Source organism: Taurulus bubalis, assembly GCF_910589615.1.
Source record: "Taurulus bubalis genome assembly, chromosome: 2".
Classification (NCBI taxonomy): domain Eukaryota; kingdom Metazoa; phylum Chordata; class Actinopteri; order Perciformes; family Cottidae; genus Taurulus; species Taurulus bubalis.
In genome coordinates this window covers 19,138,391-19,158,731 of record NC_136590.1, presented here as the reverse complement: position 1 = coordinate 19,158,731, position 20,341 = coordinate 19,138,391, and the positions used below count along the sequence as shown (strand labels likewise).

The following is a 20,341-nucleotide window of genomic DNA, read 5'->3' as shown; positions in this document are numbered from 1 at the left end:
TCGGTGGATGACCTCTCTGAAGCGGAGACATCTATTGTTCGCTTCAGCCAATGGGAACGGTTTCACAACGAGATTGTTGCATTGACATCTGGGAAATTGAAAGTGAAAAAAGAAAGCACCATCTACAAACTGAACCCTTTTCACGAAGGAGGTCTGTTGAGAGTAGGAGGAAGACTCAATAAATCTTCAATGCCTGAAGACAGAAAGCACCCACTCATTTTAGCAAAGGACCAACACATCTCAACTCTTATACTCCGGCATATTCATGAACAACTGGGCCATGGTGGCAGAAATCACATACTCTCCAAACTAAGGAAAAGGTTTTGGGTAACAAGTGCCAATTCAGCGGTGAGAAAAGTAATTACAGGATGCTACTTCTATAAGCGTCAAAGAGGGAAGGTTGGAGAACAGAAAATGGCGGATTTACCCACCGAACGAGTTGTCCTTGACCTCCCACCATTCACAAATGTTGGTGTTGATTATTTTGGCCCAATCGACGTAAAGAGAGGTCGAAGCGTCATAAAGCGCTATGGAGTGCTTTTCACTTGCATGGCAAGTAGAGCAGTCCATCTGGAAGTCGCTTATTCGCTCGACACAGACTTGTGTGTCAATGCACTAAGAAGATTCACCTGCAGAAGAGGGCAAGGTGCTACGATGCGATCGGATAACGGAACTAACTTTGTGGGAGCTGAAAGAGAACTCAGAGAAGCTCTAGCTTCATTGGATCACAACAAAATACAAAGGGCCATGGCACAGAAAGGAATTAAATGGAGTTTCAACCCTCCTGCTGGATCTCATCATGGTGGCATTTGGGAACGTGTCATACGTATGGTCAGAAGGATTCTGAACACTGTTCTTCGTCAGCAATGCTTGGAGGACGAAGGATTTCACACTGTGTTATGCGAAGTGGAAGCCATATTGAATGATAGGCCCATTACACAGTTGTCTGATGATCCCAATGACCTTGAGCCATTTACGCCAAATCACATTCTCTTGACGAAAGGAAACCCAGTTTTGCCACCAGGACTCTTTGAAAAAAGGGATCTGTACATAAAAAGGAGATGGAAACAGACTCAGTATTTGGCTGATCTGTTTTGGAAAAGGTGGACACAAGAGTACATACCATTGCTGCAAGAAAGGCAAAAATGGAATGAGGAAAAAATAAATTTCTTGCCTGGAGATATCGTTGTTGTTGTAGATTTAACAGCACCTCGTGGATCCTGGATACTTGGAAAGATACTACAGACATTTCCCGATGGGAAAGGACTAGTTTGTTCTGTTCGTCTTCAAACCAAGACCAGTATAATTGAGAGACCAGTGACAAAGATTTGTCTTCTTTGCGAGGCTACTGACTAAGAAAGAATAATGGTGAAACCCACAATCATGTTCTAAAACAAAGAAGCAGTATATGGGTCATATGCACGTTTTGTGGTATTGACTATCAAACAGTACTTTTTTGTTTTGTTTCTAATGTAATGGCTCTTCATGTAAAGTGATAAGTAATTGTTTTGTCCGTTGTCAGAAACAATTAGGGGCCGGTGTGTACGAGCCATTTTGCTTTGCTTGATGTATGTTGAACCTCCCACCACTGGGTGGCGTAAGGCTGACTTCAACTGAGTCGGCCCTATATAATCAGGAGTGGCATTAGGGTCAGGTGGTTGCTCGTTTGATAATCACACAGCTTTTTGACCGCTCGGGACCGCTTGGAACGTTTTGTGTGAACACTTTGTATGACAATACTGGAATATTGGAGAGTACAGAGTAAGACAAAGGTTATGGTTTATTTTATGATTTCAATACATGTAGTTAAGATCTTCCAATAAGACTATGATTTATGTTCTGCAAAGAATAAACATGTTGGACGACACAACTTGACATCCTCATTAATGAAGCGTCAGGAATATTAATCAATGAGCAGTCAAGTAGTGCCTGTAGGGTGAATAGGTCACATGGGCACTACACCTCCTACAATCTGATCAAGCTGATCAACTTCTAATATTGTGCTTTGCTATTCCACAAGTTTTTCGATGGATTTCCCTCCTTGGCAGCTACCTCTTTGTGCTCATTTCAGTGCGCTGTCTGGACCTGAAATCGAGGTGATCCACCACAGAGAAGAATTCATTCATTCATGTATGTTGAAGTACAGTCACAGAGCAACGATGCTGAAAATACAGAGTATAATAAAGAGTGAGCCTACTCAAAAATCGACTTTAATACAATGCACTTCATTTCAGCAGTTTCCATCTTTATTTTTGTTTTTTACGAGAGTTGATTTGTTTAATTATTAAAGTTTGTTTGTATCGGGACAACTAGAGCATGAACCAATGCCACATACTGCATCATTTGTAGCACATTTGTGCTAGTTAACTGGCTGCTACATTCAAACATTCAACATTTAACAAAGGGTCTTTAAGTCAAAGAATAGCAGTTTTATTTTTTTTATCCAGTCAACCAAACAGCATAATATCCATCATATCGGTATATTATTGTCTGATTTTTTAACAGCATTTTGAACCTCCTTTAGAACCACCACAGGTTCACATTTAGTTTAAGAAAAACTAAGACGTATACAAATTACAAGTTAAAGTTGGGGGAACAAATCCCTAAACCCGTTCATCTTTGAGACGAGGGAACCAGAATTGCAAAGATAATGCTGGCTCATTCCTGCACCACTGTTTTTCTGTCTTTCAACAGCAGTAGGCAATTGAGAAAAGAAAAAAAGCCATTATAAAACTGCCATACCATCATAGACTTTCTCTTCTCTCAGTTTCATTCACTTTCTACCATCATCTGCTCAAACTATGCAGTCCAGGAAATGAGTGAAAAGCAAACACTGCTGAGCAGCTGTTCCCTTAATGACCTTTTATTTACCCATTATCACCCATTATCCGGATCATCTGATGAAACAACATGATGATGGACAAAACAAATGGGATTACACCCCATAAATTGAACGGTTAGCCCCTGCAAACTGAAGGAGACGCCGCTCGCTGCTAAAGAGAGGATCCAGCTATATTTAATACAAATCATGTTAAGTGTTTGAGAGGGATTCGCCATAGGCAGCTGTTCCAAACATTTTAAACCCCCATCAATCAAACCAATCACCTCGTCGTCTTTGAAACACAGTCACACACATGGAAAATCACATTGAGCTAATATCACTGTGGCAGCTTAGCGGTCACAGAGCTTTTTGATAGAGGATTTTCATCCCCCTCCCTCTTCCCCAAATATCATTAATCGCTATTTACATCACGTTTCGCCCGCGTCTGCACCGTCGTGGTTCTAATTGTGCTGGATCTTAGATTTAAACTGAAATCGGAACATCACCGCACGCCCGACGAAGGCAAACATGCTAAAATGAAAATGAATGACGGAAGCCAACTAAATTTGGATTTACAGTATGTTCAATTGCCAGTGTAGCATGGGTGAGTATGAACACGGATGATAGATAGATAGATGACTTCTCGTGCTCTGGCAGTGTTCTGTCGCGCCAAGGCTCAAATAAACTACTGTGATCGGTGCCTTGTCCGTTTGTTAGTTTTACGGATCCACGCTCCAGTTAACTGGAGGAGGAGGGGACGGATGGATGGACGTCGAGATGGAGAGCGTCTTTTCCAGCCCAGTATTTTTAAGCCGCCCCTCTCGCCGCTAGCCAAGCAGCCTCTCTTCCCGCTATCGACTTGCTGCCTTTATATTTCCCTAACCCCGGGGCCAGGCCAGCCGTCATGCCATAAAGAGGCTGTCATGACCCCCCCAAGACACACACACGCACACCAGAAAGCACCGGCCAAGCAAGCATAAGTGACCCTGTCAGACCGAGTGCGCCGTTGTCCCTTTTGGTCAGTGTGGCTTCAGTGTGGGTTTTCATTCATCGACAGAAATCCCTGGAGCCTGAAAATTGGTGGCACTGCCCAGTGGCGCTGCCATGCCAGTGAGGAGCCATTAGTGTCTTTCAATGGGAAGTTTTTGCATGTGGATGTTGGTCTTTCTGGTTTTGGATGCTTTTTCTCAGAAGCAATTCTATTTGACACATATAACCTTTGTGATACCAACAAAATGGTCCAATGACCATCAACATAGCTGACAGTCTGTTTTGAGGTCATTCTGAAGCTTCACAGTGTTATTCCTTTATGCATTCAAATACAAATGTTCAAATATTGATCAACGTACATATGTTTTATTGTCAAAATTATATTTTCCCAAGCCTTTCTGAAAATGTTTTTCCACGTGCCGTAGGCTTCTGCATGATGACGCTGCTACATATAAATATATTCGTTACTTTAACAATCTCAGTAACACAAACTAACTAACCGATGGAGGCGGTACGTCCACTTTTGTACACAGTCTATGGTTTGAACCCCAATCCTGATTCGCCAATCTGTCCAATGGGCACCTGGAACAGAGTGCTATGGCTAAATCTTAAAGGATTTCACCTTTTATATGGGTGGAGGTGTGACTGTATTCAGTAGTTGCTGTGAGTCTGTGTTTGAACAGAGGGCCAGTGTGATAAATGATGTAGTGCTGCAGGCTCACATGCCTGGTCAACATGCAGTACCCCTTCTCTCTTCTTCTGTGGCTAATTACCACCTCTGTTTCCACTCTCGTTTGCTCTGCATCTTGCTCTTGTTTTTCCCGCCGTCTACATTTGGCAAATGGTCTCACTTTATTATGGCCCACTCTGGCCTTTTATTGCCCACCAGCAGCAAACTTTGTGCAATTTGTCATTGAGGGAGTGTGGATGAGTTCTTTTGGCCGCCTCTGCCGCGCTCACCTAAAAATCTAATCAGATTAACGTAGGGCTCTAATCGCTTCCTCCCTCCACTTGATTGCATTTATAGACGTTCTGTCGCTTGGTTCTCCCCCAATCGAGCTTCTCATAATTACTCTCCTCTTACATTTGTTTATTTATATCCATCAGTACAGTATGCGTGCCAAGCCCTTTGTCAATGAGTGAGGATGAGACGTTTATGGACGTGGGGAGAGAGTGTAAGAGCCTTTGGGAAAGATCTAAAAATCATAACAGCCTTTTTGTGCTTGAAATAAGTGCTTTACTGCCTTTTATATTCATAGCCGTTCACTTTGTTTATTACTATAAAAAAAACTATAAACAGCTTAAAGGCAATACATTAGAAGTTTTAGGTTGTTGCAGTTGGCTGTAAATTGTGCTGATTAAGGTAATGAGAAGTGGCACGGTTATCATTTTGGTAACCACTATTCAAAAATCAGGACTCAGCAACTGTGCAGTTATCGAGATTTTAAGTTTTCGGAGGCACAAGGAGGCACCGCTCCATTACTGCCCATCATTCATGCGTTAATGTTGATCCCACTGCTCCTATATGCAAAACCCGCCCTGTGCAGCCCGGATTGGCATCCATCCTTGCCGAGGTACTGGTAACTTGATTTGTTCAGGTCCAATGCCCTGAACAAACTACTCAGGGTCAATATCTGAACTTAACCAATTGTCTCAACCAGCTACAGAGGATGGGTCTTGCCAAGAAGAGCAGTCGGATTCTGAGTAATATATTGTAATTGGATTTAATTTAATTAGAATGAATGACTTCCTGTCTCCATAAAGCCAGTAATTCATGAAGTTGTGCATGCAGCAAGAGTCGATTATCAGCCCGAACACAAAAGAATGCAAGAGGATACAGGTGAACCAGGGAAATTTAACAGGAACATATGCATTTGATTGGCCAATGCTGCCAGCTCTCACTAAAGAAATGTTTAAAATATTAGTATACTTCAGTAGCACCCTGGTGCTTAGGGCTCTGAGGTAATATTTTAGATTTTACATAATTTCTTAAAAGGCACTTGCATATGATACATACCCATGTGTTGTATATAAAAATGTGCAGAACAATCTCAGCTCCCTATATAATAAGGCACCATTGTCCTACGGCAGTGTAAAGAGATAATATGGCCCTAAAGCTGAAAAATTGCAGCTTGATATTTGATATTCTTTAAGGCACACAATGTCCTAATACACGTCACTCTCCGTCTCCACCTCCCCCCATTTCTTCTCAGCTCTCCACTCACTTAACAATGAAGGTGTGATATACTGTATACACACACAAATAATCTTCAAAAAATAAATGTTGTGATGGATTCATTTCTGCTTGCTTTGAACTTCCTATTCATGGTCTCTTTGTCATAGAAAGGTTTTAAAAACGGTGGGCTCCGCTTTCAGCAGTTTCCACTCTTACGAGTTGGAAGTTGAGCCACAGCGCCTGCCCACGTCCAAACATTATAAAAAGGCAGGAATATTGAACAGCTGGAGTGGATGAAGCATCTGCCCCAGTGAATATTAACCTCATACTGGGAGATGGTTTAGTTGCTTTCTCACTTTAGCCTGTGAGAAAATAAATGCTGGCTTTGTATCAAATGATGACAGAATCCTCGCCTCTTTATGCCCCTCTTATTATCTCTGTCCACGTCTACGCTGAGTCTAAAAAATGTTCCGAACAGACCTCCTTCCATTACATTGAGTGTCTGGAAATTCATGGGAGAGATCTGATCCCTTTTAAATTGTCTGACATGATGCAGCAGGGAGGAAATATTTAGGTGAATGTAATAAAGATTCACGAGAATGGGGTTTTCAGCTCCCATGTTCCCAATATTTTGTTCTCAATGTGGAGATCAACTTTTTGCCTCACTTTCATAATGTGTCAAGGTGCAATGTGTCGGATCTGGCCACGGCTGGGTTCATACAAGTATTCACCAACAGCAAAGCGAGAATACGTAGAAAAAAGAAAAAAAACTGCTGAAGCTATTTATTATTTGCATCAGTTGCAACAGATAACTGAAGGTCCGTGACCTGAAGCTGATGGAAGATCTCCTTCCCCCATTTTAAAACTAAAATGATGACCACATTATTACACAACGCACTTTCAGATTGTGATTTTTTTGTCTTTCTCTATGTTCCAGGTTCAACTGATCCACTACAATCATGAGCTGTACACAAATTATACAGAAGCTGCTAAAAGCCCAAATGGATTGGTCATAGTGTCCATATTCATGAAGGTAAGTCGACCCCATACATTTAATTACCTGCTGCCTGCCACTGTGTAGGCTGTATTCACTCAAAAGCACTTTTTTGTATGACCTAGCAGCTGCGATGATATTTTATAATGGGTTATAGCTTGAAAATCCAACGGAATACTGATCCTAACATTGGACAGTAGTTTTTTAAAGATATTGAATTTGAGTCACTAGCAATGCACTAGCAATGCATGTTTTGTGTCATAACTTGCACACTTCTTCAGTCCTAAGTCAGTTAAACAAGAACAAACAGATGCCATACATATCCTGCTGGAATCAACACGACCCTTGTGGTGAATTTTACAAATCATATTCAGAGAGATCTGGCCTCGTATTCATCACATTTAGGCATTTTCATCAGTAGCAGAAGTAATCGCTAATTGTCTACATATATATATATTTTAGAAATAATAAAATAAAATCAAGCATGTCTCAGGGGGCTGACTCCATGGCAACATCACATTTCAGGTAAACATATAATGGGAAGCCTAGCGACACAAATTCACTGTGGAGTGAAAATCATATTGCTGCCATGAAACAATGAAAAACAATAGGCCTTTTTGATAGCAGACATTTTGACTTGTCATAACAGCACTGCTACTGTTACTAAAACATTAACAATGGCTCTGTCCCTGCTTATCCGGTTATGACACATTTACTGTGAAAAGGTCCACTGAAGAAGCTAAATAGAATCCAGATGTCATTCACTTCATGTTTACACATGTGTTTTCTTATTGTGACATGTCAAAATGTGCACGTTTTTACAAACAAGTACATTTATTTAACAATACTCATTCATAGAATGCCAAACATTCTCGCGTTCAGCCATGGAACAAAATGGGCAGCCTCCTAAAGTTGTTTTACTCAAAAGAGTCCAGTCTCAAGATAACTTTATGTTGTGTTTACTTGCATTGTTATAAAAGCTTTGACATTTCTTTTATAACAAAGCTTACCAAATAATTAATTCATAAGAAAGGGTTAAAATTGTGAAAAGGTTGTGCTTTAAGTTGTAGCGCGTAGTTGAAGTTGTTTCACTAGAGCATTGTGAAACGGTTAGAGTTGTAATCGTGGTTAACGTTGTGAAACGGTTGCGGCTAACGTTGTAGCATGTGGTTACGGTTTGCAGTTGACGTTGTAGCATGTACGGGTAACCTTGTGAAATAGTGGCGGTTCAAATTGTAACATGTGGATGTCTCGTTCTTTATACAATGTCAGTTTCTCTGAGCGTCTAATAAGAAGGCGAATGGGTTTGCATTGGTGTATGTTGAAAGCCCGGTGTGTCTCATACAGATGCTAATAATTGCCTTGTGCATTGGTATAAAGATGCCATGGGCTACTGCCCTGTCGTCATTATTTGCCCTGGAAGTGAGACTAGTGTTTGTATCTAGTAGCCACATATTGGTTTTAGAGAGATCTGTCAGGAGCTAAATTATCCATCAGCATGACTTGGTGCTCCCACCCCTCCTCTCTCCTGCTCTCGCTGTGTCTTTCTCTGAAATCTTCTAAATGTTAGACTCAAGAACTCACAAACAATTAGCAATCCAGAGAGAGAGAGAGAAACAATGTGCTCCTTGCTCCTTTGTTGTGCATGAGAGGTCGCCATCTTTAATGAGGCTCAGAGATCAGAGAGGCAGCCGACGTCCTCGGCACTGTGAGTACCCAGGCCGAAAGGTTCAGCTGCTGACTGCTAATTAGCTCCCCAATATCAATGGGACCATCTTGAAGAGACAGAGGAAACGCTGACCGAGGTCAACCCTCCTTGACTCCACCCTCCAACCAGCAGCAGAGTGTATCCGAGGAAGCTGAGCTTTGGAAGTACAAAATCCCAAAAGGTACAAGCCTTTGTAAAAACTCCCAACAACATCGGTGTTCCAACATCTAATCACTCAGCGTTCTCCTGTTGCAAGTGCTGCTAATGCAGGCGAAAGCTAAACATTAGCTTCAGATGTGGTGCAATCTGATAATAAAAAAGATCATGGTTTAATTACGTAACAAAGTGACATAACGTAAGTTAACAACGTAATTAACGTAAGTATATAACAATTGCACTTAGCAGACTTTATTATGTCACATGCTTAACAATGTTACGCAACAAGCGTAAACTTAACGCCTCCCACGGGACTCTTCTTTGACTTTCTAGCTCTTTGTCATACTTTATTATTCTATACACCTAACTTTCAATAATGTCTGGTCCATATATTATGTCACTTGCTCTGCCCCAACGCAAGTATAAGCTTTTTACCCCCATTTCAAGGCCTTGTCAGATTTCCAATCATATTGCTGTGAGTCAGAATGGCAGCAAGGACCCCCATTCTAGGCGTAGAGAAATATGTGAATCTTAATTTGTTTCTCGTGGTTTGTACTGTTTGTACTTTTCTTACACCATTTCTGAAATAGAAGAAAACCGAATAATTGAATCCCCTCAGGTGATTTTCTAAGAAAATGATGGAAATTAGAGAGACAGAAAGTAGGAAAACTAGTGAGCAGCATGAGTGACTGGTAAAGGCATAATGCCTGCCTGAAGAGCACAGGGAACAGGTCAAAGACTAAGTAATTTCAGTTGCAGTGCGGGGAGGGGCGAGATGAGCACATCTCTTTTTAATCACTTCGCCCAAAGACATCTCGACAATTAGAGTTGTGAAGTCCATCGACCATGAGTGAGAGAAAGATAGAGTGGGGAGGAAGGCAAAGAGGAGTCAAAAGAAGGGCGCTTCCTTCAGCTATTAGTAAGCATGTCTCGGAATTGGAAGAGAGAGGTACTGAACAATGAAGTCGGTTAAGCAGAGTAAGAGTGGAGTTAGGAATTAAAAGTGTCTCTAGACCTTTTGGGGGCAGTTAATGGGCTGCACTTTCAGTAGATTTTCACTCAAGTCTCTGTGGTCGCTGAAAGAGATCACAGAATCCACAGAATAGTGGCTAGGTTTGGCAAGAACTGTTTGCTATATTTTACCTAGCCCAGTATCCTAGGAATTACTCCCATATTGAAAGATTCAACACATAGTGATTCCCGATCAGATCTGATGGTATCCCGTGATTTGCAAAAAACTCGCAAGTTGTTGTAAAGACCGCTGTAGCACTTCTCCGTTCCCAAGTTCAGTTTCCCGAAGCACGATGACCACAACAGACCAGCATTGATGTTTCTTCATGCTTATTTATTGCACAGCGCTCTTTTAGGCTTTCCGTGTGTGTGTTCTGCTGCAGCAGAAAGACCGCTGTAATGCCTTCTGCTGCGCACACGGCTCTGCTGCAAAAGAACACACACACACGAAAAGCCTAAAAGAGCGCTGTGCAATAAATAAGCATGAAGAAACATCAACGCTGGTCTGTTGTGGTCATCGTGCTTTGGGAAAATCAAGTCGGGAACAGAGAGGCGTTACAGCAGTTTGTACGCGCCGTGCGGATCGCTGCCTGCCGTGTTCTGCTGAACTAGAGCGACACACAACACTTGCTGTGCTGTGCTGGTCAATTCCACCCCTCCCCCACTGATCCCACAGACAAGGGCGACACTTTTTTTTTTTTTTTTATTACCGTAGTATACCGCAAACCACTGAAAAGATCCACTTCTTAGTGGTCAGAATCCTTTTTAATTATGTCGTAAAGCGTTAACTTTAGAAGAATTACGGTAATATGAATCACTTTCTGTCGTCGGAGACAGGGTTTGTACTACAACAGTTTTAGAGTTGTAAAATGAACTGACAGCTGCATGCAGAGTATTTTTCCTAAGTATAACTAACATAACTAACCACATTCGACCCACGGAACTGCGCCACCCTGCGCGCTCATGTCATGTGACATATAGGGTTCTGTTTGTCAGCCTCCTGCCATCCTCCTGCATTGATCCCTTCTGTCACAATGAGTGGACCCAAGAAAAGACAAGTCGACAGTGAGTGCAGAGTCTTTAATGAGTGGACTGCTAAGTATTTTTTCACCGAAGTACGATCAGAGGCAGTATGTCTTATTTGCCAAGAAACCATTGCAGTATTTAAAGAATACAATATTAGCCGCCACTTTTCCGCCAAGCATGCTAACTATGCTAGCCAACAGTCAACAACAGAACGGGAGGCTACTGCTAAGAGGTTGGCAGCCAATTTAAAGAGTCAGCAAAAAAAAAATCTCCGCCAAACTGCTATAGAAGAATCAAGCACCAAGGCAAGTTTTTTGCTAGCATTCAAAATAGCAAAAGCCAGCAAGCCTTTCTCTGAAGGAGAGTTTTTGAAAGAATGTATGGTAGAAACAGCAGGTCTCTTATGTCCAGAGAGCAAAAACAAATTTGAAAAATTGAGTTTATCACGCAGAACAGTGACTCGGCGTGTAGAACAAATTGATGAAGATTTAACCAGCGAGTTGAACAAAAAAGCTGAGTCATTTACGTTATATTCTCACACCGCCCCCTGCCGGCCTCGCCGTCGTCCAGTGTAGAGCCACGGGTCTCACACCGCCCAGCACCCCCTGTGGCGGACCACAGGCTCCCCACCTTCCCTTTTGCTCCAATAATCTGTTTTACCAGATACTCATACTCTCATGTGGTCTGCATTTGGGTCCGCAACATTGTCCTCCCGTGACAGGTTCACACAAACACTCTCCATCCATCTGATACTGGCATTTTTTATTCAATGTGGCCCCTGAGCCAAAAAGTTTGCCCACCCCTGCTCTAGCTAGATGGCATACCTTTATGTTAACCATTTGAGGTCCGGCCTAACCTCAATCATCTCGAAGACTTTCACAAATCGAAGGTTACCATCTAGCCCGATGAGCTATCCTAACCTTGACCATTCAAGGTCAATGCCTTTGCTCAATTACCTGGGAAGAGTTTCACAAATGAAGGGTTTCCATCTAGTCTGATGTATCCTAGCCATGACCATTCAAAGTCAATGCCTAACCTCAACTATCTCTCGACTGTTCCACATATTGAGGGATACAATCTAGCCTGACGACCCATACTAACCGTGACCATTCAAGGCTTCTGCCAATGCAAGAAGTAGTTTGACCTTTATGATGTGAGGTGGACAGTAAGGGTGTGGAGGTCAGGGTGTTGGATCGGCCAGTACCAGAAAGTCAAAGTGAGTCTGATTTTCATGCAGGAGAACTGAGCTTGTGTCCCGTTGCTAACCTGTGATTAACCTTCCCCACTGTTTTAAGTAACTCTAACCAGACTCCCTCGTCATTTACTTGCCCTAACCACAATCTTTCCTCAACCTTAGTGTAGTTGACAAGTACAGATATTTTAGAAAGCAAGAATTTTACAAATCCAACTTCTATGTGATTGAATGCAGTTGATTTGCATTTACCTAGACTTACTATATTCTTCTGGGTGAAAGCAGGCTGCTGAGTGATTTCTATCATCAATGACGGTCAATGGTTTTGATGTTTGTCATTAGCAGCATGTGTTTCCAGGGCAACTAATGGAAAACCCACACAAGAAACAGCTTTCAGCCAATCATACCATAGAGTAGTTGGTGCGCTATTCTGTCGTTAGTCTCCTTCCATTGTCACTTCCCCCTTTTCACCAATTGTATGCTTACTCTAACAGCTTTACAGTCCTAATACCCTGCACTGCTGTTCAAAAATAAATGTTGTTGTAATGCTTACATGCTGTTATTTCAGGTGTACATTGTTGGGGAAACTGTCAAATGTTTGTACACCTGGTTAAAAGCATGCAGAAAAGCCATTTGTACATCTGTGAGCCAAATAACGGATTCAGAGTTGAACGGGAATTTAGTTTAGTTATTTATTCTAAGAAAAATAAATATACCACTGCCTTGATAATTTTTTTTGCCACTGAACATAATCCAGGTTGAATCTTCATTTCCCTAAATGTGTATTTAAAAATATTGCATTGACACTTGAATGCGTATCTGGCCACCTTCGGAGGTGGTTTGGCTGATCGAATCACACTCTGTCCTTAATGCATTTTGGGTGCATTTACACCTGTGCTTTCATGTGGTCAAGCTGACCACATGAATTGCAATCCGATCACAAAAAATATTATTTAATGCAAGACATAAAGCAGATAAATGATATTGTTAAGTCCAGGATTCAGGGCAAAAACAGTCTTACAGTTCAGCGACATGAAGGCGGTCTAAATAGGGAAGAAAAGTCAGATAGAGGTAAGGCGGGAAGCATCTGGACAGGTGGCACGGTTTCAGAATAGGGAGCTGGCAGGCAGGCACAGTGTCCAAAGGAACAGGGAGGAATAGGAAACAACTGGACTACAATGGCAATATGGCAACATTGACAATCTGGTGGAGGGAAGAGAGTTAGTAGCTGGTATTGATACTATGGGCTAAATGGGAAAACACAGGGCAAGCTTAGAATGGAAGGGGTGGCAGCTCAGGTGTGTGTGAAGGAGAGATTTAAGCCGTTATGCCAAATCTATTCGTAAAAATGTTTGATTTGCAGTATGAAATTGTTTAAAAATGTATATTCAATAAGAAATAGTACATTCTTCTGGCAGTAGGAAAGAGGCACAATCTAGATGAGGGGAGTGGAAGATGGCACGTTGCAGGGTCCCTGTCACATTGAGCTCTGATAGACTAAAACTTGTTTTGAAGTTAGGATGAGAATACCACGTATATGCTAATTAGGAAGATGGATAATTTTTTTGTCATGGTAGCAGTGTGTGTCTGTGAGCTGATCTTAATGGTTTCTTGAAAACAGTGGGATCCTTTGTTTTCCAGAAGGCAAAGCAGCAGTGCAAGAAGAGAGTGTAGGAGCATCTGGCTGTGCAAAATACATCAGTGGGTTCAGACATTTCATGAGCATCAAAGGTGATAGATTTAAAATGCACTTGCATTATCCTTTAAAGTACTGAACTGGGTATATTCAATTTAGTTTCATTTGAGATGAGCTCGTAAATCATGACACGATCAGACCTTTTTATATATATATATTTCATTCAACCTCACCTTTTATTCCTCTTTTCTGTCTTTTGATCCAGATTGCGGAGACATCAAACTCATTCCTGAATCGAATGCTGAACAGAGACACCATCACAAGAATAACATACAAAAGTAAGTGTCCATGTGAAGTAATTAACATCTGTACTAATTTACCTTGAAACACCAAGTAACGCTTCCCTCAGACTAGTCTTCTTTACTGTTTGTTGCTGGACCTTTTTTTCACATGACATGGCATGGTACGGAGCTATCGGTGACAGATTTACAACTTGAAATTGCTCAAAATGTTTTGAAACAATGGCTCTTTTATATTGAGACAGAGATAGCCGAACAAAGCTTCCCATTTCTACCCTATAACTGTCCATTTTGTCAGCTGAAACGGCAACTGGAATATTTGATTAGCTGTAGCTAGATCGATATCTAGCTAATTGAGCTAACCATTGCTTCACCAGTCATTTGGAAAATATTTTGTCATGTTTCAAGCCGGCTGATGTTAAAACCAGAACCCTGCAAATGGGTCTTAAACATGCATTGGACGACTGCATAAATGAAATGAAGAAAAACTCTAATCGTAGTATCCAGGACAGGCTCCTATTGTGGGGAAACACTACACAGTGGTTGTAATAGTGAACAGGGATTATTTAATTAATTTGTTTAGCTCAATATTTAACCCAACTCATTAGTGTAGTATGAAACACAACTGTACTTGGAAGTAACACTGCATTATGCCACTACTGTAGGCAGTGGCGGGTCTTCTCTGCTGGCCTAAACAGAATCACAAAGTTTAAATTGAAATCTTTTATAGCCTTGCTGCATGGCACGTCATCAGCTGTTAAACTAAACAGACAACGGGTGTCGATACCAAATCCACGGCCCACCACTGACTCTAGGTAGTAAGCTAGTTAGACGTTCATGCTAATGTCTGCAGCTTACATTTAGAGCAGATAAACACACTCTTTGAATTATTACTGCAACCCAAACTCTATAAGTATACCATGTATTTATATGCATCTCTCTTACAACAGCGCCAGGCATGCCTCTTCAACGTGTGGAAAAATTAACGAAGCCAGCCCTGCCTCATTATAGTTGCGAAGTTATGATTGGACACTAGCTGTTGAGGGGAGGAGGGTTAGCAAACAGTCAACTTTTCAACTGTTGAGTTTTATATTTCTCAATAGGTATGTTACTTTGTTGTTCCCTTATAGCATGGTTTCTTCATTTCAAAGTGTTAATGGAAGGGACGAAGCAGGATGGGGATGGTGAGATGCCTGCATGGAAGCTCTTGATAGCTTGAGGCGGCATGTTAGGCAGCGGTCGACAGTTGCTCTCTAGAGGTTCCTCTCTGCCAGGCCTGCCGTACCGGAGAGGCTCCATTTGCTCGGAGATGGCCCGTGGCTAGCCTGAATAAAAAAGACAAATAATTGGATTAATGGGGGGGGCTTCCTCAGGACTCTGAGGTGCCAGGCGGAGAGGGAGGCTACGAGCAAGGGTAGTGTGTGGGGGGGGGGCTTTCTCAGGATCTGGCTGGCGGGACCGGGGAGGAGCATGGATTCTGACAGCTGTCAAAACCCTCTCATATACGCTGACTCACACATATGCATACACCGCCCCCTCATGCTCAAGAGGCCTTAGGCATATCCCTCGGCCAGTGCTGCTGCTGCCACTTTTATTTTTACATTTTATTTCTTTTTATCACATATGTTTGCAAATACTATTACAAAGGCACATATACACCATCCAAAGAGAATTATTTATTTCAACCACATGATCAAACATCAGGAACAGAGCTCCTCTTCTCATGTGTAGAGGATCAGAGAAGATACTTTTTTTTTAATGGGGATTTTCTCAAATTAAGCCCTACCGAGCCTTTTATTATTTTAAGTTTTGATTAATACTGTTTTCAAGGGGCAGTATTTAAAAGTGAGGCAAAGCACAGCTGAATAAGCATTAAAGCTGCGGTAGTCCACCACAGTGACCTCATTATAATCGACAGTCCATTTGTCAACAGAGGCCCAACAGATGACAAGTTATTGAGAGCGTGTTACTGGAGTGTGAAGAGGGAGAGGGAGTTGCAGTCTGTCTAATTAGCATCCTGACAGTGGAGACAGTTTGGATGAAAAAGGGTTTTGTGCTGCAACACCAACAGCCTGTCATTCACAGAACACTAAATGATATGTGAAATAGGAAGAAAAAAAATGAGTTATGAAAGATGAGTTCATGAGCTTGATGACTAGTGGAGGGGTTGACTTTACAGCCCGAAAAAAACACGTTCATACGTTTATTATTATTATTACGGGAAAATGTACAAAAGAATATATTAAAGGTATACACGTAGCAACAATACAAATAAAACTTTAATCACTCAAAGCGGCTCCAATTTCCATTTAAATAACAACGTATCAAATGACAATGTAGTAACATGTGAGTTTCAAGTCATTGATTTCCTGTCCGGCCCATGACTTTACTTATATTTCCCTCAGGAGTTGGTGGAGACCAAAACCGAGTTAAAAAGAGAGTGAATATTGGTCAGACACTGCAAAACTTCTAAATGCCGGATATATTCGCCAACAAGTTTGCCATATCAATTTAAAAGTAAAAGTCCTGCATTTAAATTTATTTATTCATTTTTCACAATTAAATCAATAAATTCACCAGTGCTTGCTGTATTGACCCAGAGAGCTGCCTTCTCTTGCGCGCCGCAGAGCTGTACAGGCATTGCTTTCATGAAAACCAGGATGCATTGCCAGAAAAATCGGTCCAACATTACTTCAATGCGCCCCCTAGGTATCTTCACCGCTAAGCTTAAACTCTCCTCTGCTCCAATCTCTCTCTCTCTCTCTCTCTCTCTCTCTCTCTCTCACTCACTCTTTCACTCTCACTCCACCAATACCACTATACGCACACACCAAGCGGCAACCTCCAGATCTTAAAAATTAAGCCATCGTAGAAGTGACTCGTGCAGTTCCCCCAAATGGCCACCTGAGGCTGGATCCAAAAGCGAGCTAATCCTCAATCTGATAACAAAAAAACGTACAGCATACAACGTTGAAACGACAATACGTAGTAAATCCAAAGATGAAACATAAAAAGGCCGATCTTGTTCTTGTTTCCTGTCCTTCTTTCTGCAGATGACGCGTATCTACTGACAAACCTGAACATAGAGGAGATCTACCCGGAGACCAGTAGTTTTATCACGTATGAAGGATCGATGACCATCCCTCCGTGCTTTGAGACCGCCACATGGATTCTGATGAACAAGCCGGTGTACCTCACGCGCATGCAGGTGAGCCTCCACCGCAACACCACGCACAGGATCCACGAGGGATCGTCCGTCTCTTACTATTGTTCTGCCTGTGAAAGATGTCACCCGAGCACTGAACCTTTAACTCCAATACTCTTCTTTATCCTCCAGACAGGCCCACCCTGGAAAATAGAGCAATGGATCAAAATGCCTGGCTCATATCTCCATGATGGTTTGGCCAACTTTTAACGGGTCTCTCTCCTCCCCCCCCCCCCCCCCCCCCCCCCCACCTTGTCCTCATCTCAGATGCACTCCTTGCGGCTGCTGAGCCAGAACCAGCCGTCTCAGATCTTCCTAAGCATGAGCGACAATGTTCGCCCGGTCCAGCCGCTAAACAACCGCTGCATGCGCACCAACATCAACTTCAGCGTACAGGGCAAAGACTGCCCCAACAACCGGGTCCAGAAGCTCCAATACCGAGGTAGAAACCAGACCGTGTCATCGCTCTCTCGCTATTTCTTGACATTTCTGTTGTCATGCATTTGATATAATAGTATGTGTAACATATCCTCGTACAACGATTTGTGTGATATCCAACGAAAAGTTACTATTTTTCGTGTGTTTTCTCATGAAAGCCAGCGCTACCTTCAATGTCCGCTCGTTACAAGCATTCTGTCTTTTAAAAATAAACTTCCGTCTTTACAGGAAACTACTTAGTTAGGTTTGGGCGGCAATACTACTTAGTTAGGTCTAGGAAAAGATCGTTGTTTGGGTTAAAATCACTACGGAAGTGCCGTTACTGAAGTACACAAGTAACGTGACAAATAAATCAACAGCAGGTTTTTTTTGCATCACATTGGGATAAAAACAAAGGTCTTCTGGCTGAAAGATCGCTGTTTGTTGGACCCATCCACCTCCCCTTTGTCCCGCTATCTGTGGTCTTTCTACTTCCTGGAGTTCCTACTTCATGATTACGTGCGTGACGTACAAAATTATTTTGTGGGATATCCACGATATTTTTAAGGGGCTCAATGGGACAAGAAACGTGTTGTCAGTAGTAGTGGAGAGTAGTAATGAGAACTTTAGTTTGGGTAGCACTTTACATCGCATCTGAGTCACAACAACAGGGCAATGCTAAGGCGATACCATGGTAATTACAAGGTAATGTTTTGGTAAAAGCGTAGTTTCACCCCCTATGTTTTACCCTCCTTATTGAGATGATTGGTCTACAACTCAGACTACAAACGGAAACCGATGCTACAAACGCTACAAACGATACTAGAAACGCTTCCGATGCTTTAAATTCTTGTCCCAGCGGACGAATGCCGACTCAACATCCACACAGACTCCAAAAGACGTATTGCTTGACCTGCACTCACTGTTCTCACGAATTAAATTAATATCCAATTTAAGTGCAGAGCTGACACTCAGCTGACGACTGACGTCGTGCCGACTGCAGATTGATGTGCTAAAGAGAAGGAGGGACAGACAACAGGCAGTAGAGTCAGTTGGCCAGACCGTCAGAACACCTGTTTGACCCCGACAGACAGATCTGGCGGATCGGAGAGGCTGAAAACTGTCTTGTCACAGCTCACTGCAACCCGGGAGGTGTTGCCGCAGTCTGTCATCTCTCCTCCTCTGTTTCAGCCAATATATATATGGGCAGCTGCCGCACAGAATGCTCAATATCACCCCTGAAGTGTAGATAGGCTACAGGCGAGTGGTAGCCCGAGTCCCTGCTAGTCATTGTGTTACTTATTTATTCATCTTTCCCCAAGATGAACCGACACACACACCATGATTGCCTTTCTGTCTGCGTCTTTCCCTCATTCTCCCGTGTTCTGCTCTACTCCCCCCCCTCCTTCAAAGAGTGACATTCTTATTCCGCGTAGCGATTGCAGGGTAGATGTCAATCCTCCCCGCCCACCTCAGACAAAACAAATGCCCTCATAACCAGGAAGCCGCAGAGCAAAACCCCCAAAACCCACTGAAGCAGACATGCTTATTTAATTCTTCGGGGAATTAAAGACCTTCAAGAGGAAGAGGAAAGGTGTGTGTGTGTTGGGGGGTGGAGGTCTCATTAAAAGGGAAAATACATCTCTTTGGTGATTTGTATGAGGTTAACCTTTAGGGCGGAGGCAGAACGCCACTCCTTTCCTCCTTAGAGAGGTGATCTGAAGGGGAAAGCTGGGATGCTTGGGAGCTAATCATGCTGCGTGTGTGTGTTTACTCTTTCATTTTCAGCTGATGAAAGGAAATTTGATTATGATAATACTCCAATAAATCTTGTCTTTCACAGAACAGCGAGACACCTTTTCTAATTAAAAAAAACAAATACATTTTGATCAAATTACATTGATTACTTGTGTTCTTGGCGCGTGCTCACTTCGGGTAAAGTTTTCTGTCAAGGCCGCCACTCAACACATAACGGCGTCCCCCAAACAACGAGTTCACTCGAGTGCCACTCCTTTTGAATTGTATGTGTTTCTTCTTTGCTCAAGATGAAATATGGTGTGGAGAGTGGGGTGGGGAGGAGGAGCTATTCTCCTGCGAATAATGCCGGAGAATAGCTGAACTGTGGAGAGTGCTGCATATATAAATCAGTATTCTCACTCCTGTCCTTCTCCTCTCTTCCAGTGAACGAGTGGTTGCTAAAGTAGCCTCCCTTGGATGAGCATGGAGACGGAGAGACAAAGAGACGAAGAGAGCGGGAGGAGGAGAGGGGGGAGGAGGAAGCAGAGGAGGAGGCAGAGAGATGTGAAGTGGGGCTCGTGGCTGCATCTCATCCCAGATGACTTCATGGCATTGTATAAAGTTGAACAACACCGGACATTGTACCAGTTAAGGAACTTTATATCGCGAGCGAAGAGACTCTTCTTTTCATACACTGAGAACAGTTTGAACCCTTTCGATCTAGCACATGCTAAAAAAGCCCTTACCCTCCGCCCGCGCGCGCACACACACACACACACACACACACACACAGTACAACTATATCTATTCTGATATTTTGATAGCAAAACTTTTTTGGGAAGAAAACCAAAAGAAGACACAAAGTAAAACAAATATATATATATATATAAAACCATAGGGAAGCATTTATTTCATAGCCTCCCAACCAATAGGGCGACGTGGGACTTTAAAGCCTTTGTACATACAAAATGTT

At 42.4% G+C, this 20,341-nt stretch overlaps 1 protein-coding gene across 1 annotated transcript in view; it reads left to right on the top strand.

Annotated features, from left to right (window-relative positions):
• ca10a (carbonic anhydrase Xa) overlaps positions 1-19,835 on the top strand; it is a gene marked incomplete at both ends in the record, with an annotated part of 205,907 nt that extends 186,072 nt beyond the window's left edge. Inside the window, 5 exons of the mRNA XM_079236270.1 lie at positions 6,925-7,020; positions 13,976-14,048; positions 17,063-17,217; positions 17,482-17,656; positions 19,813-19,835. Of these exons, the coding sequence (XP_079092396.1) occupies positions 6,925-7,020; positions 13,976-14,048; positions 17,063-17,217; positions 17,482-17,656; positions 19,813-19,835 (522 nt within the window). The remainder of the gene's footprint in view (positions 1-6,924; positions 7,021-13,975; positions 14,049-17,062; positions 17,218-17,481; positions 17,657-19,812) is intronic.
• Between the last annotated feature and the right edge of the window lie 506 nt (positions 19,836-20,341).